This window comes from Ovis aries, chromosome 1, assembly GCF_016772045.2.
Source record: "Ovis aries strain OAR_USU_Benz2616 breed Rambouillet chromosome 1, ARS-UI_Ramb_v3.0, whole genome shotgun sequence".
Lineage (NCBI taxonomy): Eukaryota > Metazoa > Chordata > Mammalia > Artiodactyla > Bovidae > Ovis > Ovis aries.
The window spans coordinates 216,959,504-216,982,836 of NC_056054.1; the positions used below are offsets into that span (position 1 = coordinate 216,959,504).

Consider the following 23,333-nt stretch of genomic DNA (forward strand, 5'->3'; position numbering starts at 1 on the left):
CTCCCAGTACTGTTTATTTTGGATTTAATTTTATACTGAATTACACTGCTGTTTAACTGTTTCATAAGTCCTTGTTTTCCTAATGATATGGTCAGCTTTTTGGGCACTTTTCCTTCTCTGCTTCCCCCATGTCAGCCGCTGTCCTGTGGAGAACCTAGGAGAGCAAATGCTCATAGAACAGCCCAGCTTCTCAGTAAGAATGACCCAGGCTGAGCCTGTCTCACTGCTGCTGGAAAGTGATTGATGTTTTACTATCTCATTTACTTGTCCCTTTAGTTGAAAGCAGATGCCAGGTCACCCCAGAAACCCTGTTTTCTCCCCCTTGTATCTAGGCTTTCCCAAAGTACATCTGCTCCCATCCTACATTCATCCATGATTATTTGGCCCTACGTGGTGGATTTAAAATAGCTAATATGCATGATCCTCAGACATTTTGAGGTCTGCTGCAGGAGCGTGCAGCAAGTTGAAGGACTGTGAAGGTCATTCTCTCCTTATACCTGTGGTGAAGATATAGGCAGTTTCTGATGGCCACAGGGAAGATTTGCTGGGTCAGCAGTGTGCCATCCCCTCCCCCAGCCTCCTTCCCAGCCCTTCACTCCTCTTCTCCTTTCCAGTGTTAAGGCCACGTGCTGCTTCTTAGCTCAGCATCCCAAGCACATGTTCTATTTTGAGAGTACCTACTCCTTGACTTGGATAGGCCATGTGATATGTAATATACTTCATTCTCCTAGGTTTGCAAATCTCCATCACTTTTTAGGAAAACTGATTTTTGTGTGGTCAGAAAGTGCCAGCATTTCACCACTCCTCTTATTTTTACCAATTCCTTTCAAGCTATAAGGAAGGCTGCTGTAAGTGGTTGGATGTTTTATAGGTATTCACTTTTTTTCATATTTATTCACAGCATTTTGCTTGATGCTAGGATATGATAAAGAGCTAAAGCAGGAAGGATCTCTTTGTTTATAGTTTTTATGGATTGATAAGGGAAGAGAGGCTTCAGTCAAATGTTTAAATAGATAAATGTGGATTGCCGTTCTGGTAGGTGCTGCGAGGGAAGAGATCCGTGATGATTTATGGGACTAGAAGCATGTCAGGCAGATCAGAAAGCTTTACTGGGGAAGGGGCTCTGGAACTGACATTTGGAGGCAGGAAAACTTACAGCCCATGGAGAAGAGAGTCAAGACCAAGGGCAATTATGACTCAGGATGACCCTTACCTCTATTCCAGTACCAACAAATGTGCGGCTTTGGGGGTGGACAAGATATAGCAGGGAGACTTGACATTACCCAAGAGAATTGGAGAAGACATCCCTCAGGAGTATCCATTAAACTCAATCAGGAATAATGAGTAGAAATTATGTGAAGAGAAAGGGGAAAGAAGACACTCATGGGAGACTACAGAAGGGCCTAGCATTGTTGAGACTGAGTAGCTGGAGGAGGCAAGAATACAGACAGGGACACTCTGTGAGTGTTCTTTCAGGTAATGGTGATGTAAAATCTTATACTCCGAGATTCTTACTGTTGCATCTAAAACAAACTTCCTGGGCTCAGAAATTTTTCTACCAACCTCGAAAATAAAATGCTATTTAAAAGTCCAATTGATGTGTACACATCAAAATAAAATTACAGGAGAACACGCACACCCTTCATTAGTGATGCCACGTCTTCTAAAAAAAGGCTCACGTTAGTGGACTCCGAATTGAAACTCAAAATGAATGAAGTCTGAATCCTGAAACTTACTCTGTCCGGGGGGTTCTTTCTTTTCACATCCGTGGCGCTACCGCATGTCCCCTTTCTTTTCATGTGTGCTTTCCTGAAGGTGAGATGGGTACTCCTGCTTTGTGAACATCCTCAGATCGAGAGACCTTACCCTGGCTTCCTTTCCCATCTGACTTTCATAATCTTCCACTGGGGACTTCAATAAAAGGAGACTTCAAAGAAAATGAACCTAACAAAATTTAAATTGAAGAGCCTGTATTTTTTTTTTTCTTTTCACTTTTCTTAGTCTTCCTTGAACCAAGTATGATCAGTGATAGGTACTTGATGGACAAATTTCCCAGAGGCCTAGAATGAGGTTTATCTCAATAGCAAGTCTGCCCTGATCTCTCCCAGGTGAAAAGATGAGGAATTTTTTTTTTATTATTATCAGGTTGCATACTGTATTGGTTTGCACTACAAACAGAAGACCTCTTTCAACTGCCCATGTGTTGTCTTGTAAATTCGTCCTTTGTAGTCAAGAGACAAAGTCAAGTAGTATGATAATAATGCTTGTTTGCTACCACAGAAGAAAAAACTCAAATTTTTGCATAGTTGATATAGATGGTTATGAAAAATAGAATCCTACTAAAGACAGTGGATTTTCATGACAGAATATTTATGGTTCTAACACAGGATGAAGAGGAAGAAATCAAACAAGAAATTAACATGTTGAAGAAATACTCTCATCACCGGAATATAGCTACATACTATGGTGCTTTTATCAAAAAGAACCCACCTGGCATGGATGACCAACTTTGGGTATGTAGGACTGTCCACATTTGCTTTTCTTACTTAAAAAACCACCAAGACTGAATGTTTCATTTCTCTATCCTAATTACTGAGTTTGAGTAGGTACTTGTCCTTTATTCCATAATTTCCATAACATTGTGTTTGCCAACGTTTTCTCTCATTTCCTTGAATACCTGTCTGTCTTCTATCACTTAATGTGGACCATCTCTAAAGCTAATTGTTAAGTTCTCTTTTTCCCCACAACATGGCTACCTTTATTGAATTTTTATTATACTTTAGGTACCATGCTGTATTATAATATATATGTGTATACACACACACAAATATATATATATATATATGTTTACATTTATTTATTTGCTGTGCCACATGGCTTGCAGGATCTCAGTTCCCCAGCCAGGGCCTGACCTGAGCCTTGGCATTGAAAGCACTGAGTCCTAACCCCTGGACTGCCAGGGAATGCCCACCACATTATTTTCTTTTTATGAATTCTATCATTTATTCCAGCTCTTTGAGGTAGACATTATTATCTTCATTTTGAGGGGTGAAAAAACCTGTACTTTTGCTTAACCACTTGATGACAAGGAATTTAGTAGCCTTTAAAGATGAAGAGTTTTTATAAATCAGTAAGAAAATACGTGAAATGATTAATGGAAAGACTGAGTTAAGATAAGGCAGCAATTAAAAATAAGAAATATCAACTACCAATAAAGATGTTTTTAAAGTATAATCTTACTAACAGTATAAATACAAAAGAAAACAAGAATTAGATACCACTTCTTATCCAGTAGACTGGCAAAGGTTTTTTTTTTTTTTTAACTGATATACTCAGGATGGACAGTCACATCCTCTGCTTATAGAAATGAATGTTGGTACAACTTTACTTAAGGACAGTTGGAAAACACACACACACACACACAGAGATATATCTTTATCTATATTTAATCTCCCAAAGGAAATGCCTTACTTTTGACTCAATATTTTCACATACAGGAATGTATCCTAAATTTAACTATATCAAAATATATCTATTATAGATGCTAACCAATAGGGAATCACTTAAATAAATCCATTAGGGGACAATACTCAACCAGTTAAAATGATGTAGATCTATGTTTACAAATGGATGAACATGAACAATTATAGTAAGGATATTTTAGAGCCTTTTTAGAGGCTATGATTAGATATAGCACATTTTCATTTTTTTTCCAAAAAAAGAAAGAAAAAGGACCAATATGTACACATATATTACGATGGGGATGTCTAGAATAGTGAGCACCAATAACATTGAAGATGTTTGTTTCTGGGTAGTAATTTCAGTAATTTAATTTCTGAAACTTTTTTCCAAGGTCTTTTAAAAATATGTATATTTATTTATTTTTAGCTGTGCTGGTTCTTCATTGCTATGCAGGCTTTTCTCTAGTTGCAGTGAGCAGGGGCCGCTCTCTCACTGTGTGTGAGGACTTCCTGTTGTGGCTTTTCTTGTTGCGGAGCATGGGCTTCAGAGCACTCGGGCTCGGTAGCTGAGGCTCCCAGGCTCTGGAACACAGGCTCAATAGTTGTGGCACTCGAGCTTAAATACTCTAAGGCACGTGGGATCTTCTCGGTCAGGGACTGAAGCCTTGTCTCCTGCCTTGTCAGGCGGATTCCCCACCACTGAGCCACCATGTCATTTTTAATTGCTTCTCATTGGGTTATCTTTGCACCTTACAAAGACAAGTTCTGAGGACAAGGAACGTGTCTTTTGCATCTCAGTGTCTTAAACACCAGGAAGGGGCTGGGCATGTGATGCTGACAAAAGAGTTGTTTTATGAATGAAAGCAATATTATTGGTACACACTTGGTTGCTATTATTTTTGTTGGTTCAAACTGATAATTGCTACAGGTACTTTTGAAAGTTCAGCTTCCCCATGGCCTATAGGTTCAGGAGGATGTGATGAGATGGCATGAGTGTGAATATCTCTGTGTTCCCATAGGACTTCTATACTGCCAAGAATCTATCGTTTTAGCAAGGACTCCTGCCGTGCCATAAGCTGCAGCAGATGACAAGAGGAGAATGATAGCTGTTTTGATACTGTCTGCAGAGGCATTTTTTAGTTTGGTCAGAGCTATGGCTTCAGATTAAAAGAAAGTGTTAATATAGCTTTAGAATCACCTCCATTTTATCACCTGAGGTAGCACCACTATTTCCAGATGAGTCACACCTAGCTGTTAACATCACTCCTTTTGTGAGATGGGCCAGACCAGGTAGTTTTCTTATTAGGCTGAGCTATTAATATCAAAATTTGGGCATATATATTGTAAAGCATTGGTTGAGGAAGGCGAGGAGTGGTCAAACAGGTCAAACTTTTTATCCAGAAGCTGAGATTTTTTAAGCTGGAAAAAAAAATTAGCTGTCATTTATTTTATGGAGCCCAGTGAAGCTAATTTCTTTCTCAGAGCCTCCGAGCGCATTAATGGATGGACACAGAATAAGAATGCAGACATCCTGAAATATGACCATGTAGCTTGGCCTGAAGTTCTGTGAAAGACATTGGAAGTTGTTGTTTTAAATGAGCAAAATTTGCAGTCCGTTTTCAGATTGGCAGTGGGAGGATGCAGCAAGCCTGTTTGCATCTGCAGGGTACCAACAGGAGGTTTGATGCTCTAGAAATGAGTCACTGCTTGCCAGTTCTTACCCTGGCCCATTGCTCTTGTCGTGGAGATGGCTGTGGTGGCTGGGAACCAGGAGCTTGCGTGCGTATGTGTTCATCTGTTCACCCACTCATTCATCCATCCAACAAATACATACCAAGCACTTGTTAGGCGTGAGGCACTCTTCTAGACACTTAAGATAAGAAACATCAGTGAACGAAACTGATGGAAGCCCCTAGTTGCACGCAGTGTACATTCTTGCTACAGACCACAATCGTATTAAGTCAGAAAACTATTCGAAAAGCTGAAAGTGCATATGCCTAGAAGAGCAGGGAAAGGCTAATGAGGATGCAGATAGGGGCTGCAGTGGCCAGGGGAACCGCCTTGTGAATAACTTTGAGCACTCCAGGCATGGTGTTTTCAGGATTATCGACAAGGCCAATGTGACCAAAAGATGTGGGAGATGGGGCCAGATCAGGCAAGGGCTTACAGGGCATTGGCAGGATGTCGGCTTTCCCTCCGAGTGAGGTGGGAGCCACTCAAGGGTTTTGAAGGGGGTGGGGGAAAGAATCTGACTCACAGAGTGAAGGAGTCCCTCTGGGTGCTGGGTTGAGAGTAGGCCAGATAGGGGCCAGAGGAGAAGCAGGAAGGACCAGGAAGGAAACTGTTGGAGCAAGCCAGTCCCCTTCCTGAAGTTCACAAAAGGGCATTTGTAAGTAGTGATCACGGGCCACGTGGGGAGGACCCCTGCCTTCACATTCCATTTTTCCCACTTGCAATCAGATGCTGCTGGCAAAACACAGTAGCTTCAGGCCCCACATCCTGCTTGGAAGCAGGGGACCTCCCCTTCGTCAGATGCCCTTTTTTGCCCATGCAGAGGACTGTTCTGACCGTCCCCACTAGCTAGTCCATCAGCTTCTGTGTCACTGAGGATGAAAATACAAAGCTATGAAAATATCTCATAGGTACAAGAGCATCATTTCTTTTTATAGTTGTTCGATTTGATAAGAAATTCCCTGGTAGCTCAGATGGTAAAGCGTCTGCCTGCAGTGTGGGAGACCCGAGTTCAATCCCTGGCTTGGGAAGATCCCCTGGAGAAGGAAATGGCAACCCACTCCAGTACCCTTGCCTGGAAAATCCAATGGACAGAGGAGCCTGCTAGACTACAGTCCATGGGGTTGCAAAGAGTCAGACACGACTGAGCAACTTCACTTTCTTTCTTTGTAGAAAATTAAAGGCAGAACAGAACATAATAGTTGGGAAATTAGTACCAGATCACAATATTGATGCAAACTTGGTTATAGAATATAATAGTGTGTACTGGGTCCAAGGCCTCTGACTCGTCAAACCACAGGCATTCTGTGTTAACAACAATGGCAAGTAATATTTATCACCTGCTTAACATTTGCAGTCATATATTTGTTTGCATTGTCATATTATTTCACTATATCTTCATAACTACTCTACAAATTAAATATTCTCATTATCCCCAGTTTATTACAGATGAGGAAATTAGGCTCAGAGAACTTAAGAAGTTTGCTTGAGGATTCACAGCTACTGGGTGATGAAGCCAGTGTGTTAGCTAACCTCAAGCTGCCTGATGCTAGAATCAAACCCTGCATTCTTCTCCTTTTATTTGTAAAATAGTTTCAGAAGTTGCAAAAAATAGGTCAAAGGTTGGTGTTCCACGTAGGACTGAAGCTTTGTGTTTAAACCTGTATTTTGGCAGGGGCCTGCACCCCATAGCGTGCAGGATCTTAGCCCCCTGCAGTGGGAGTATGGGGTCTTAACCACCGGGACCGCCAGGGAAGCCCCTAAACAAATTTATTTTTGAGTTCACTATTCATTTCCATTCATGAAAATTTCCCGTGAAAATTTTCAGTTTCCCCAGCTTTCCGAGAGGATAGCGAGACCTGTTAGCTGCTGCTACAAAGATGGTATTTCTTAGGTCTTAGAAATATACTTTGAAAAGTACATTAAACCCTTTGGGAGTGTTTTAGCAAATAATTGCAAAGGTCACAGAGAGTTGACTCTTTGGGTTAATGGCATTCTTTTAGGATTACATTTCTTTAAAAATATTATTATGGATTAAATAGAGACAGAGCCTGTAGCAACCAAGAGTAGCACTCTAACATTTATTCCCAGTTTTCAGACCACAGGAACTATTCCCCAGGTACTTCTTGTGCTGTGGCTGGAGGCCAGAAGTTTGCACATATGCCACCAGCCAATATAAGTGCTGTTTTAGGTGTCTGATTGAATTATAACCTGTGTGAATTCTATCAGTCTTGTCACAGAGATAAACTCTTGTTTAGTCCCAGCTCTTTGTGGAATTACAACTACTTCTGATAATGGCCAAGTAATTCTCCCTTATCAACTGCTCAGGGCCTGATCCGGAAATCAAAAAAGGGAGCTCTTTCAATAAAGATTCCAATCTCTCCGAAACAAGGCGCCCTGACACACAATACGGCCATCTCATTCTGCTCCGTCTCAGCAAAGAGAGGCCCTCCACTTTGCTGCATGCCCTTCAGACACTGGGAGTGACAAGGCCTGTCTATTAAATGGGCGAATTTCCTCAAGTTAGAAAGCAAAATCACACATATTTTGCCATCTCTTTTGATACCACCACAACAATCACAGGGCTAGAATATCTTATAAAAGGAAATAAATTTGATTAGATTCCAAAATGTAGGTTGGTCTAGTAAGATGGTGGCTCAAGTGGTGAAGAATTCTCCTGCCAATGCAGGAGACACAGGTTCAGTCCCTGGGTTGAGAAGATCCTCTGGAGAAGGAAATGGCAACCCACTCCAGTATTGTTGCCTGGAGAATTCCATGGACAGAGCCTGGCAGATACAGTCTATGGCGTCGCAGAGTCAGGTTCTACTGAGTGACTGAGGACACATGTAAATAAAACTAAATTCTTTATTTTAGTTTTATTACTAAAGAATTCCCTTCCTTCGTATTTTCAACCTAGGTTATTTGTCTGGAGAAGTAACTGAGTCTTATTATTTGTGAGTGGAAAATTTTAAGACTGAGTAGATAGTAGGAAGAGTGATTATACACTGTTTCCCAGTCTTGGAGCTGCCCCACTGCATGAGCTATAGACACAGAATGTAAGTTACTTAAATACAAACACAGAGCTAAAGTTACACCTGATTTAATACTGTGCAACTGAGCTTGAGTTCAGCTTTAATGGAGCCATTTTTATGAATTAATGGGTGATTAAGTGACGAGAGTGTGAAAATGATTTCTTTTTTTATTCTAATGAACTTCATTTGAACTGTGCCTAAACTGCTTTTTACCTTAGCAAAAGGTAGACTTGATGTATGCCCAAAGTTACTCTCTCTGCTCAGCAACCATCCTCTGCTAAGCTTCCTTTTGGGCTTCCCAGGTAAAGAACCCACCTGCCAATGCAGGAGACATAAGAGACTAGGGTTCCATCCCTGGGTCAGGAAGATCCCTTGGAGGAGGGCATAGCAATCTGGAGAATCTCATGGACAGAGGAGCCTGGCAGGTTATGGTCTATAGGCCCCCAAAGAGTTGGACACATACAACTGAATCAACTTTGCAGAAAGTTACTCTGTTAATGGTCTACATAACCCTCTGGTTCCTATTCCAGATTAATTTTGAGTCAACGGCAATATTCCTATTTGCATTACACTTCTCAGAATTCTCAACTACCAAGTTTCTTAGTCGTGAGTCCTAAGTCTTCTAAAGCCAGTGTTGTTTTTTCCTTTTTCTGTTGTTAACTTTTCTGAAAACTTGTTCCCCTGTCACTACCCGTAAATTCTTTCTAAGAGGGAGACTTGTAAATTTCATATAACCTTTGAGGTTAGTCTCTGATTTGATCCAAGGCTCAAATGGACATGTTATGATTTATCTCTAATAGGATATACCCTTCAGAAGATCTTGCGTGCTTTCTGAGAAATTTGAGCACCAGATACCAAATCCAGGAGGCAGCTAACTTCTCTTTCCTTGAATGCTACCATGCTAACTCTGAGACGGCTCTCTCCTTAGACATGGGCGACCACAGAGCATTTCTAGCTGTCAGTTGGGCAGGTTTCTTGTTGCTAAGAAAACCAGCTGGCTTAGTACATTCAAACTCTGATTGTTATTCTCAAAATACATATCCAGAAACTTTATTGACAAAATCTGAGATTTCACATCATTGGGGCTCATCTTTTTATCTTTGGAACACTTAGAATATGTAGTTATAAGCATTCTCTTTTCGAGTCTAAAAATATAATTCAGAAGCCAAAGGAGTTTTTGTTTCCCCGAATACATGCTGGTTTAAAAATAAATGCAAAAACCTGTTTAGGTTTCTCAGTTGGTTTCCCAATTTGAAATTGCCAACAGTTTTGCTGTTGCTTTACGGCAAAACAGTTTGCTTTACCTTTCCATCAGTTGATTGAAATGATAAATGTAAACCCAGCAATTGTTGTACCTCTGTACACACATTTTTTTTTTTTTTATTATTGTGCGACTTAAACTCCCTTTGGCAAATGAAGCTGCATTCTGTAACAAAGTACTGAGTTTGGGTTTTATTTATACCTTTGTAAATCATGCAGATGGGATCTGTGGCTGTTCCCAGCTACACATGATACAAATATCCTGTGCCTTGCTGATGTTTCTGGACCTTCAAGGTCAATAGGCTGATCCTTTGCAGACTTTTGAATTCTTAGAAGTTTATCTTCCTTCCCTTTTCTTAGATTGTCTGTGCAATCGCTTGGTGCGGTTGTTGTTTAGTTACTGAGTCATGTCCGACTCTGTTGTGACCCTATGGACTGTAGCCTGCCAGGCTCCTCTGTCCATGGGATTTCCCAGGCAGGAATACTGAAATGGGTCGCCATTTGTTTCTCCAGGGGATCTTCCCAATCCAGGGACCAAACCCAGGTCAGGTCTCTTGCATCTCCTGCATTGGTAGGTGGATTCTTTACCACTGAGCCACCAGGGAGGCCCTTGGTGCAGACTTCCTTCACTTTAGGCCGACCTTCATCCCCTTGCTCCTTCCTCTTCCTGTCCTCTCTCTCATCTCCTCTTTTACTATAAAAGGGAAGGAATCTGTTAGTGGTCATTCTTCTTGTGGGTGACTGACTAGTGACATTTGGGTTAATATGTTGCTGTCAAGGCAGTCTGGGCTAGTCCCACAGTTTTAAAATAGCTTAAAACTTTGTTTCTTGTTAGCGAGTAAGTTAATACCTTTGGGACCCCAGAAATCATCCTAAGCCTCTTAGGCTGGTTCTGAGAATAGACTTTTTAAAATTCTTTCAGAGGTGACTAGGGTTGGAAAGGGCAAGTTAAAAGTGACCACATCTGCTGATTCCAAACCCACGCCCCTCCCAGTTAGGGGGTGACCTCAGGGAGGGCTGAGATAGTGCTTCGGACACTCCATCTGAGATCCGCTGAGGCCAGAGAGCCTTGACTTCTGTACTGTCCTGAAGGAGGAAGAATGAACAGGAGGGCATTAAAAGAAAACAACCTCCTTATCCCACAAGCTCTAAGAGAAAACCTCCTGCTCATCAGACCAAAAAAAAAAAAAAAAAGTGATAAACAACCATGCAAATTGTGAAATATGCTAGAACTCTTTGTTTTAAAATTTTTTTCATTTTAGTTCAGATAGAAATAGCTTCCCACGTTCGACAACCCAAGCAACCTTTTCCCTAATAACTGGGTTGCACTATGCACACTGTGCTGCTTTTTAAATATCTTCTCCTTGACACGGTTCCAGGTGCGGCCCCGGCCCAGCCCCCATCGTGCTTGAGCGCAGTTCTGTGTTCACCTTCAACTTGACCTTCCTCCTGTCTTCCCAAGTGACATGCATGTGTATTTTCATTGTCTGACCCAGTTATGTAGGTGATAGTGAGTGAGAATTTCAAATATAAGATTCTTGTTAAACGTCTCCCACCGTCTTCCAACCTGCCGAATAAAAAGCTCCAGTGTCCTGGGATGCACCTGTGTGTCTTCTTGCTGTGTGATACAAGCTTGAAGAAAAAGAGCTGCGTCCTTGGTCCTCTTTCATTAATAGAAGGTTTAGAAGCACACGCGCCCAGTGCCCTTTATAGGTGCCCTTTTAGCCGTTTCCTAACCAAGTGAAGTGGATCTTGGGAAGCTATCAATGCTGTCTTCCAAGCTGGATTTTTTTTTTTTTTAATAAAGGCAAACAGACCAAAGAATGGATAAATAATAGAATCTGAGAATTCTGGCTACCAGAAGCTTTATATTCTGTAAGACAGTGTTCACATCAACTATGTAAGGCTGATGCTTTTGTTTTAATAGTGATGGTGGCAGAGTGCTGAACCCAGTGAAGTTAGGGAACATGCCCAAGGCCATATAGCTAGTAACTGAGAAAGTATGATGCTTTCAACCCGCTCTAGTTGCTTAATGAGTATATATACCATGAATAAGGCTGGGGACCAAAACTAAGCTTCTTTTCCAAATAAATAAAGAAAAGGGAATTGAGGGGAAGCAAAATGAATGAAACAATAAGTGCAAACCACTCAGCCCAGTGCCTGGCACATGGTAGATTCTCAGTAAATGTTAGCAAGTATCGTTGCCCCAGTGTCAACTCTTTGAGGACTTCCTTTCAGGGAAAATATTAATGATGCATTATTTCTTGCTTTGCAAGATGTAAAGTTATTGACTTATCGCTGCTGGGCTTGGCATGTTGAGCCCTGTTTCTGTTTATTAATGTGATGAGGTTACTTGTGGTGAAGGAGGGTCCCCACTGTGCAGTGGCAGTGATTATCAGTGTTGCTGTGAGGCTGCGGGAACTGACTGCTAGCAAATGCTCGTTTCTTTTTTTTCTCTCTCCTTTTTTAAAAAAAGAAAAAATCCCATTACATAATTTAACAATCATTTTGTTCCATAGTGAGTTGAAAAGAACTTAGCAGCCTTCAGCTGGAGCTGAATGGAGGAGCAAATTATAGAAATCACTGACATTAGTGCCTGGCTAGCACGGGATTGTTTCCTACTGAATATTTGAAAGTATTCTGTCCAATCTAATTTTGAAAGACTGGAGTCAGTGGGCTTCCACTGCTTTCCTTGGGAACTGTAATTACGTGGCCTAATAGAGCTCAACGCTGGGGCATTTTCTCCAGCAGATGCAGGAGCAGTGGATGCACTTGTAGGGGGTATGGTCACTTGCTTTTCAAAATGGGATTTGGAAAAGGAACACAAACATGTTTTGCTCTCTAGAAGAAAATGTTCTCTCTCTACCCAAGGATGTTTCTTTGGTCCATCCTGCTGCTGTTGAAACACAGTTTACATAAATAGGATTTTCTTTAACTTTGTATTTATAGAGAATCCCCCAAATATGCAAAAATGGACAGAACTGTATCAGTTCAGTTCAGTTCAGTTCAGTCCAGTTGCTCAGTCATGTCCAACTCTTTGCGACCCCATGAATCACAGCACGCCAGGCCTCCCTGTTCATCACCAACTCCCGGAGTTAACTCAGACTCATGTCCATCAAGTCCGTGATGCCATGCAGCCATCTCATCCTCTGTTGTCCCCTTCTCCTCCTGCCCCCAATCCCTCCCAGCATCAGAGTCTTTTCCAATGAGTCAACTCTTTGCATGAGGTGGCCAAAGTACTGGAGTTTCAGCTTTAGCATCAGTCCTTCCAAAGAATTCCCAGGGCTGATCTCCTTCAGAATGGACTGGTTGGATCTCCTTGCAGTCCAAGGGACTCTCAAGAGTCTTCTCCAACACCACAGTTCAAAAGCATCAATTCTTCGGCGCGCAGCTTTCTTCACAGTCCAACTCTCACATCCATACATGACCACTGGAAAAACCATAGCCTTTACTAGAGAACAGTATAATGTGCCCCAAACTAGCCCCAACAATCGTCAACCAGTTGTCAATCCTGTCCCATCTATACACTCATCTACTTCCTCCCTTCTGTTATTTTGAAACAAATTTCATCTTTTCTAAAAAAAGAAAAAGTCTGGTAAAATGCACATAGCCTGAAAGTTGCCATTTTAATAATTTTAAGGTGTATAACAGTGAGATTAAGCACCCAATGTTGTGCAGCCATCACTCCTGTCTAGTTCCAGAACTTTCTTATCACCCCAGAAAGAAGCTTTCTACCCCTCAAGCTGCAACTCCCATTCTTCCCTCCCCCTGAAAAACCACTAATCTGCTTCCGTTCTCTGCGGATTTGCCGATTCTGGATATTTCATGTAAGTGGATTATACAACATACAGCTTTCTTCTTCTGGCTTCTTTCAGGTATTAATATCATGATGTTTTCAAGATTCATCCACATTGTATCATGCATCAGTACTTCATTCCTTTTCATATCTGAACAATACTCTATTGTATGGATATACTATATTTTATTCATCTGTGATGATGGACAGTTTGGTTATTTCCACATTTCGTATATTGTGAACAGTGCTGCTTTGATCATTCATATGCAAGTTTTTGTTTAAACACACGTTTTCAATTTTGAGGGGTAGGTATATATCTAGAAGTGAAATTGCTAGGTCATATGCTATTTCTTTTATTTATATATATATATAAATGGTATATATATTTATATATATACTATTATGGTATTTATATATATATAATATATAAATGGTATTTCTAACTTACTGAGGAACCATCTAACTGTTTGCCACAGTTTACATTCTCTCCAACCATGTAGGAGCGTTCTAATTTCTTCACATTCTTGCCAACACATGATTTTCTGTTTTACTTTTTTTAAATTTAAATTATAGTCATCCTAAAGGGTGTAAAGTGGTATCTCATTGTGGTTTTGACTTGCATTTTCCTAAAGACTGTTGACGTTGAGCATCTTTTCATGTAATTGTTAGTCATTTGTCTATCTTCTTTGGAGAAATGCCTATTCAGGTGTTCACCCCTTTTTCAATTGTGTTGTTTATATTTTTCTTGTTGAGTTATAAGTGTTCTTTATAGATTCTGGATACTAGACCCTTATTGGATATGTGATTTGCACATGTTTCGTCTATTCTGTGAGCTGTCATTTCACCCTCTTGATACTGTCTTTTGATGCACAAGATTTTTAATGTTGATGAAATCCAGTTTCTCTCCTTTTACTTATTTTTGTTGTTGTTTGTGCTTTTAGTGTCAAAGTTAAGAAACCATTGCCAAGTCCATGGTGGTGGAAATTTACCCCTTGTTCTCTCCTAAGAGTCTTACAGTTCTAGTTCTTATATTTACATCGTTGATTCATTCTAAGATAATTTTTTATATGTGATATGAGGTAAGGATTCAACATTATTCTATTACATATGGATATCCAGTTGACCAAGCCTCATTTGTAGAAGAGACTCTCATCATATCATTTTATCTTTAGTATTGATACTTCAGGATGCTTCTCTAAAATATGATTATTTTTTACATAACCACAATACTATTATCACCCTTAAAAAATGTCAACCACATTTCCTTGATGTCAGCAAATATCTAGACTATAGATTGTTCTCAAAATTTCAACAGCTTTTTAAAAAAATGTTAGTGTCCAGATAAGTTGCATTCACTGCAGTTTGTTAGTAGACTGTTTTAAATGTTATTAAACTTACAGATTTCCCTTCCATCTCTTCTTCTTTCATTATATATATTTGTTGAAGCGAATGGGCCATTTACTCTTTGGCGTTTTTTATCCTAGGTTTTATTGATTGTATCCCCATCATGTAATGTGTTTGCTCCTCAGTCCTCTTAATTTCCTATAAACTGGTAACTGGAACTAGATGCTTGATCAGATTTAGTTTGGGGTTTTTGTTTTGCTTTGTTTTAGGCATGATTACTGCTTAGGTGATGTTATGTTACCCTAATCAAGAGATAAATCTTAGCTGGTTATTTTCTTTTTATTCGAGCAGCCATTGATGATTGGTGCTTAAATCCACTAATTTATCAGAGGTTGTGAAATAGTGATATTCTAATTCCATTATGTCCTTTTCATTTATCAGATGAAATATTGTTTTTGTGAAGAAAAGTTTTAGCTCTTTTATTATGTAATCATGGTAGTAAAACTTGTAAAAGAAAGGCAGTGTAAATTCTTGATTTTTTCCCCTTTGTTTACCAGTTTAAGTATAAGAAATTAGTTCTTCAGTTTCTTCAAACAGTGCCAGTTATATTCTTTTTGAGGGGATGTTTTTATTAATGCATTTACTTAAGCATATTCCGTGTGTTTCAAGACATTGCAGTTATTATTATTTTTAAAAAGTTTTATTTATTTATTTTAATTGGAGGCTAATTACTTTACAGTATTGTAGTGGTTTTTGCCATACATTGACATGAATCAGCCATGGGTGTACATGTGTTTCCTATCCTGAACCGCCGCCCCCCAGCCTCCCTCCCTATCCCATCCCTCAGGGTCATCCCAGTGCACCAGCCCTGAGCACCCTGTCTCATGCATCAAACCTGGACTGATGATCTGTTTCTCATAGGATAGTATACACGTTTCAATGTTCTTCTCTCAAATCATCCCAACCTCGCCATCTCCCACAGAGTCCGAAAGACTGTTCTTTACATCTGTGTCTCTTTTGCTGTCTCGCATACAGGGTTATCTTTACCATCTTTCTAAATTCTATATATATGCATTAGTGTACTGTATTGGTGATTTTCTTTCTGATTTACTTCACTCTATATAATAGGCTTGAGGTTCATCCACCTCATTAGAACTGATTCAAATGCATCTTTTTAATGCCTGAGTAATATTCCATTGTGTATACATACCACAACTTTCTTATCCATTCATCTGCTGATGGACATCTAGGTTGCTTCCATGTCCTGGCTATTGTAAACAGTGCTGCGATGAACACTGGTGTACACGTGTCTCTTTCTATTCTGGTTTCCTCGGTGTATATGCCCAGCAGTGGGATTGCTGGGTCGTATGGTAGTTCCATTTCCAGTTTTTTAAGGAATCTCCACACTGTTTCCATAGTGGCTGTATTGGTTTGCATTCCCACCAACAGTGTAAGAGGGTTCCCTTTTCTCAGCACCCTCTCCAGCATTTATTGTTTGTAGACTTTTTTATATCAACCATTCTGACTGGTGTGAGATGGTACCTCATTGTGGTTTTGATTTGCATTTCTCTGATAATGAGTGATATTGAGCATCTTTTCATGTGTTTGTTAGCCATCTGTATGTCTTCTTTATGGAAAAATGTCTGTTTAGTTCTTTGGCCCATTTTTTGATGGGGTCGTTTATTTTTCTGGAATTGAGCTGCATGAGCTGCTTTTATATTTTTGAGATTAATTCTTTGTCAGTTGCTTCTGATTCTCAGCTTATCCCATTTTGGCCAGTGAGACCTCTTAAAGTTGACTCTTTGATCTTTTCTAGCATGATCTTATAGTCTTTCATAGCTTCCTGGCTCTCATATATGATAATTTTACAGGTTTTTGCAGGGGCTGAAGCATGCTCTTGTGTGGTGCTTTTCAAATTTCTTTACAAGAGCCCTTGATCGATCTGTGTACTTTCACCAGCTCTCTGGAGAAGAGTGGAGAGTTTTGTTATGCTTTATAAAATCATAAGAAGACAAATCAGAATGACATTGGAAACTCATTCAGAAAACTAATTTTATGAGTTTTTAAAATAATTTTTTTAGTTTCACCTAGGCATTTAGGGGAAAAAAGAGAATGTTCTTTCTGCCCAGAGATTTTTTGCAGCCTGATGGGTTATCTTTTAGGACCTGGTGACGTGGTGCTGATGTTAGGAATGCACATTTGGACAAAGCCAAAATCATCAATGTGATTTCATTATGTCTCTATTTTAGTTCTGTTTCTAGTGTCAAATCAGAGACTGATTGCTAGTCATCCTAAACTCTTTTCTTATAATTATGTTTAAAGGTACCTAATAAGTTGACTTTTGCTGAAGACTTTTGAAGAAGAGGGAGAATGTATGGAAATGGATGTGTTTTTCTAAATGTAGAAAATGAATGTAAAAGCAGATGGATTGCTTTTTTTCTTCTAGTCTCTACTTCGCCATTAAGTAAGGGAGATGTTTATTTTCTGCCTATTTTATAAAGTTGCCGAGTCCTGTAATGAGTTTATATTTATAGAGAACTTGGAGCTTTCTGGATGAAAGGTGCTAAATTAGGGCTTATTGTTTAGTGAATTTATCTGATATGTCCAGCCTCTTGGGAACATTTGCTGAAGTTAATTAAAAGCAGATAGTCCTCACTCTGACAGCTTACAGTGCCACTTACAAACCAATAGCATAAACAATGTGCACTTCTATTGTTCTGGCTTGGGATTGCCTAGACAACCACAGCTCTTTCAGAGAGGGGGATGAGCCTGCTTCTGTAGGAAAGATGGGCTTGACCACTAGGTAAAACCACAAGGATAGTCTCAGTTCCATCTGAACCAACCTAGCTGCCCTCATTTAAGACACACACTTAGAATATGGAGATTTTCCTCAATTTCCAGTTGTAATTTTCAGTTTGGAAAATTAAAAATAATCTTTCCAGGACTTCCCTGGTGGTCCAGTGGTTAAGACCTTACCTTCCAATGCAGGGGATGAGGCTTCAATCCCTGGTCAGGGAGCTAAGATCCCACATGTCTCAAGGCCAAACAAATAAAGCATTAAAAAAAGAAGCAATATTTGTAACAAAATTCAATAAAAGCTCTAAAAATGGTCCACATCAAAAAAAAAATCTATCATTTGAAGGAAAAAATAAAGATAAAAATTTGTTTTATATGTCATTTTATGATCACTTTTTCTTTGCAGAAATGGCATTCCAAAGCAACCAACTGGATACCTTATACTTTCTTAACACAGTGGAAGTCTTGAAGTATAATTATAATAATGGCCTATTTGCTTCCTTTGCCAGTTGGTGATGGAGTTTTGTGGTGCAGGCTCTGTCACTGACCTGATCAAGAACACAAAAGGTAACACGTTGAAGGAGGAGTGGATTGCGTACATCTGCAGGGAGATCTTACGAGTAAGTGACAACATGGGAAACCTTGGGAGGTATTGAACTTTACACTGACTTTCCACTAATTCATTCCATAATCCATGTCGGAAACCTCCTTAGAGCTTTATTCTAACAGTGATGGTGGCAGTGGTATGTGTTGTGGTCTGCTGTTATGAAGGGAGAGCCATTCTGAATAGGCTTCCCGGGTGGCTCAGTGGTAAAGAATCTGCCTGACAATGCAGGAGACACGGGTTCAATCCCTGGGTCAGGAAGATCCCCTGGAGGAGAAAATGGCAACCCACTCCAGTATTCTTGCTGGGAGAATCCCATGGACAGAGGAGCCTGGCGGGCTACAGTCCATAGGGTCGCCAAGAGTCACATACAACTGAGCAAAAAAACTGAACAAACAAAAAAAACTGAAAAGCCATGTGCACTCTCTTTGGAAAGGTTAGTTGGGTGATTTCCCTTAACCTGGGATTCATTTCCTATGGGGTTTCCAGTTGGAATTCTGATTTTAGATCACAGAGATAGTTTTCTACTTAGGAGATGGATTGTTTAAGGATATTTTGGTCACTTGTTTGAGTTTTCAACTTGTGAAAGTGTATAACTAATTTAGGCTTGTATGACGTTAGCCATTTTAGTACATAAAACCTAGTTTAACTGATTTTACCTTAAAAAGTTTCTTTGAGACAGCCTCTAAAATCAGTCAAAACAGTTGGGCAAGAATGTACCCATCTGCCCAGTTGTGCCCACAAATTCCAGAGTCAGACAGTCTGCACAGCAGTGTCATATTTGCTGAGTTCACTTCAGGAAGATAACTAGTCATATTTGAGTTTGTTTGGGTCAGTTTACTTATCTCTTGCTATTAATAAGGAGGCTGCTATATGTCCACTGAACATTCCTATACTAGATCTGCTTGACATTTATTTATTTGTTCTGCTTTCTTAATATAAGGGAACAAAACATGAAACTATTACATAAATTAGAATGTTTGGTATTGTAATGATGTTATTTCTCCCCAGTCTGATCCTTGGTATCATAAACTGCCTCTTCAAATCCTTCTAGATACACTTGTGGATGTACAAGCTGATTTTTTAAACATATGAAAATAACAAAAAGCCAAGAATAATCAAGGCAATTTTGAGGAACAAAGGTGAAAAATTTATGCTGCCGGTTTTCAGGACTTGTTATAAAGTTGCTAAGTAGTTAAGACAGGGTGGTATTGTCATAAGGATAGGCAAATGGCCAAGGAAATAGAACAGAGAGTCCATGAACAGGCCCACTTCTTCTGGTCACCTGATTTACAACCAGAGCAGTGCTACAGTGCATGGGGAAAGTACAGAAAATAAATAAAAAATGACAACACTTGGGTATCCAATGCTTGCATTCGCAAGCATAGATATAATATGATTTACTTCAGTATGCCACTTTTAGATTCTTGTAGGTTACAGTGTATCTGAGAAACCACCTTAGAACAAGTCTGTTTTTAGAACTCATACCACATAAAAGCCAAAGTCAGGATAATTCATGGAAAAATGGAACACAATGAGGTTGAGATGTCACTGAATAATTATTTCACATAATGAACACAAAGTCACAAATATCATAAAGCACTAAAAATGACAGTGGTGAATATTAACAAAGAAATAAAAATTGCTGTTTTCCTTTTTTTTTAATGTGAGCCATTGGTTAAAGCTAATGGGAAATTTCTTGGTTGGTCTGAGTAATACTGTGCTTAATTAAAATTATATAATAGAAGGTAACTTTTAAACTTTTCAATTCAAAAATTGCCCCCAAAAGTGGGGACTTCTGTTAAATCAGTTTTCTGTACAGACTCTGTAGATGTTCCGGGTACCAGCTGGCACATACAGGTGGTCCTGACTTTTCAGAATGCTGTTAGCTGAAACATGTGCATGTTGGAACCAGTCATATCATGGCTTGTGTGGTTCCTTGTTACCTGAGATCAGAGTTGATAGGCAAGCGTTTCATTTAGCGCAGTACCGTGCATCATAAGGACTGCCTGTATATTTATTTCAGTTTATACTGATCAGTTGCTTGCAGCTTAGGATAAATGAATATTGTGCTACATTTGAATTATGACCACATGAAAGATATGAATACAATAATGAAAGTATCTCTGGGTAAGTTTAAATTTTTTGGATCATTAACATCCAAAATACGTTTTTTTGCACCTGGATTTATATTCCTGTTAACCCTTCCCGACTCTCTGTCACTCCAGGGGCTGAGTCACCTGCATCAGCATAAAGTGATTCATCGAGATATTAAAGGGCAAAATGTCTTGCTGACTGAGAATGCAGAAGTTAAACTAGGTAAGAACAGAATCCAGTGAGCCTAGGAATTACAGGAATTGGTAGGATTGTTTCAGCTGTTTTTCTTTTTAAATAATGAACATAAATGTATCACTGTGTATTTGGAGGTCATTGTACCTAGACTGGAAACGAACATGTTTCTTTTCCTATTTAAAAAACATTTTTTAAAAGCACTTTCAGGAATGAATTGGTATACAATATTATAAGTAGAACCATGTGCTTAATCAATGTGTAGAAATAACTGAGCTTGTTTTTTAAGCAAAGAGCCTTTAGATTAGAAGTGGCTGACCTTGAAACGGTTTCCCATATCTTATAGTTTGTCTATGTTGTTGCTGCTGTACCAGAACAATGATGACTTATTTTTTAATTGAAAATATCCACACACATTTAGAATAATGAATTTCCTGCTATATTCCCCTGTATTTTAAGTGCTGTTTCCATCGATTTCATTATTACCTAGGGCACCTATACAAAATGGATGCTTAAAATTCTACTTTACACACATATTGATCATCCCACTTCCGTCTGCCAGAGTTATCAGTGAGGGAATCCTTTTCTCTGGTCCTTTCTGTTAGAGCCCTTCCCACAATAAATCTGGGATTTTCCAGATAAGGTAGAGAATGCCCACATGCATTTGACTGCTTGATGTATATAAGTAAGAGCATACATTGACAGATATCCTGTAAGATATGCAATTTGTCTTCTAGAAAAGAATCACTGTCCATATGATTGTTTCTTTTCAAGAGATTTAAATATCTCCTGTGCTTATATCCCAAACATTCGCTCTTGCCTTTTTGTTAAAATAGATAATTTCCATTTTTTTTCTTAGTTAGCATTTGGGACCAAGCTTTCATCTCATGAATATTCCCTTTTAAAACAAAAGCATACATTAGGTAGGGAAAGCAGTTATATATGTACTGACTACATAAGCTATCCTCAGAATGTTCACTCATCGCTATTAACAGTTACTTGTGAGAGACTATTATGTTCCAGATCATGTACAAAATGCTTGAAGGTAGATGATTTCACTTAAACATTACAGCAGCTCCATGTGACTCTCAGCATCCTCATTTTATGGATTAAGAAAATGAACCTCTAAAAGATTTATCTGCTAGGTCACATACGAATAAGTGTCAGAAATGAGATGCAAATATAGGCAGTCTGACTCCAAAAACTTAGCTGATTACCACTTTCTTTGCATCCTCTAAACACTCTCCTTTATGGTCCAAGCTTGCCTTTTATTTAACACCTATTTTTGGTCCTCCATGGAGCCCTGATATAACCAGATATAACTCCTTGTGATTTTCTCATTGGTGTACTTTATTCATTTATATTAATATATGCAATTTAAACTTATACATTCACTAGAGATTATCATGGGCTTCCCTGGTGGTTGAGATGGTAAAGAATCTGCAATGCAGGAGACCTGAATCGGGAAGATCCCCTGGAGAAGAGCATGGCTACCCATTCCAGTCTTCTTGCCTGGAGAATTCCATAGACAGAGGAGCCTGGCAGGCTCCAGTCCTTGGAGTCACAAAAAGTCAGACACAATAGAGCAACTAACACACACACCCACAGATTACCATACTAAATTAAGTAAGTCAGACAGATATCATATGATATCACTTATGTGTGGAATCTGAAAAAAAATGATGCAAATCAACTTAATTGTACAACAGATAGACTCACAGACATAGAAAATAAACATGGTTATCAAAAGGAAAAGGTAGGGGAGGGAGAAATTAGGAGGGTGGGATTAGCATGTGTACACTGCTATATATAAACTAGATAATCAACAAGGACCTACTGTATAGCACAGGGAACTCTACTCAGTACTCTGTAATAACCTATAGGGAAAAGAATCTGAAAAAGAGGAGCTCTGTGAATCTGTATAACTGAATCACTTTGCTGTACACCTGAAACTAACAGAACATTATAAATCAACTATACTCCAATCTAAAATAACTAAATATATGTATTTAATTTAACTGCAGTCACAGGAGTGAAAAGGAAGAAGCATCCAGAGTGCCCTCAACAGATGGACGTACACAAAATGTGGCACCTACAGACAGTGGAATAATATTCAGTCTTAAAAAGGGAGGACATTCTAATGCATGCTGCAACATGTATTAACCTTTGAGGGATCACATTAAGTAAAATAAGCTAGTCTCTAAAAGACTAATACTGTATGATTCCACTTATATGAGGTATCTGTCTATAGTAGACAGATTCATAGAAACATAAAGTAGAATGTTGCTTTCAAGGCACCTGGGGCAGAAGGGAGAAAGAGGAGTTAGTGTTTAGTGGTTCAATTGAGGAAGATGAAAATGTTCTGGAGTTGGATGGTGGTTATGGTTGCACCGGAAACTGAATGTGCTTAATACCACAACACTCTCCGCTATGAAGTGGTTAAAATGGTAATTTTATGTTGTATATTTTACCACAATAAAAAAATACTCATTCATTTTATCACCGTATAAGACCTTAGATCACAAACTATTCATTTGTCTTCCCTTAACTAGTGGACTTTGGAGTCAGTGCCCAGCTTGATCGAACAGTGGGCAGGAGGAACACCTTCATCGGAACACCCTACTGGATGGCGCCAGAAGTTATTGCCTGTGATGAAAACCCAGATGCCACTTATGATTTCAAGGTATGTCTTCTTACTCTTCATAAGTTTCCAGGCATGCCTAAACATCTCACTCTGAGACTTGTAGAGAATTTGCTCATGGCTTTGGGTTTGTGATTTGTATAAATCAAGTTAGTTAGTGTTCGTGTTAGTCGCTCAGTCGTGCCTGACTCTTTGCCACCCCATGGACTGCAGCCCACCAGGCTCCTCTGTCCATGAGATTTTCCAGGCAAGGATACTGGAGTGGGTTGCCATTTCCTTCTCCAGGGGAATCTTCCCAAGCCAGGGATCAAACCCAGGTCTCCTGCACTGCAGGCAGATTTGTTACCGACTGAGCTACAAAAGCATTTCTTGAGTTTAA

The 23,333-nt window shown here is 39.4% G+C and overlaps 1 protein-coding gene across 8 annotated transcripts in view; it reads left to right on the top strand.

The window, feature by feature from the left end:
• TNIK (TRAF2 and NCK interacting kinase) overlaps positions 1-23,333 on the top strand; it is a 401,194-nt gene that overhangs the window by 248,539 nt on the left and 129,322 nt on the right. For all 8 annotated transcript variants that reach the window (XM_027958346.3, XM_027958352.3, XM_060393683.1 and 5 more), the window contains exons 4-7: positions 2,388-2,513; positions 17,930-18,040; positions 20,253-20,343; positions 22,866-22,996. In XM_027958346.3, the coding sequence (XP_027814147.1) occupies positions 2,388-2,513; positions 17,930-18,040; positions 20,253-20,343; positions 22,866-22,996 (459 nt within the window). The remainder of the gene's footprint in view (positions 1-2,387; positions 2,514-17,929; positions 18,041-20,252; positions 20,344-22,865; positions 22,997-23,333) is intronic.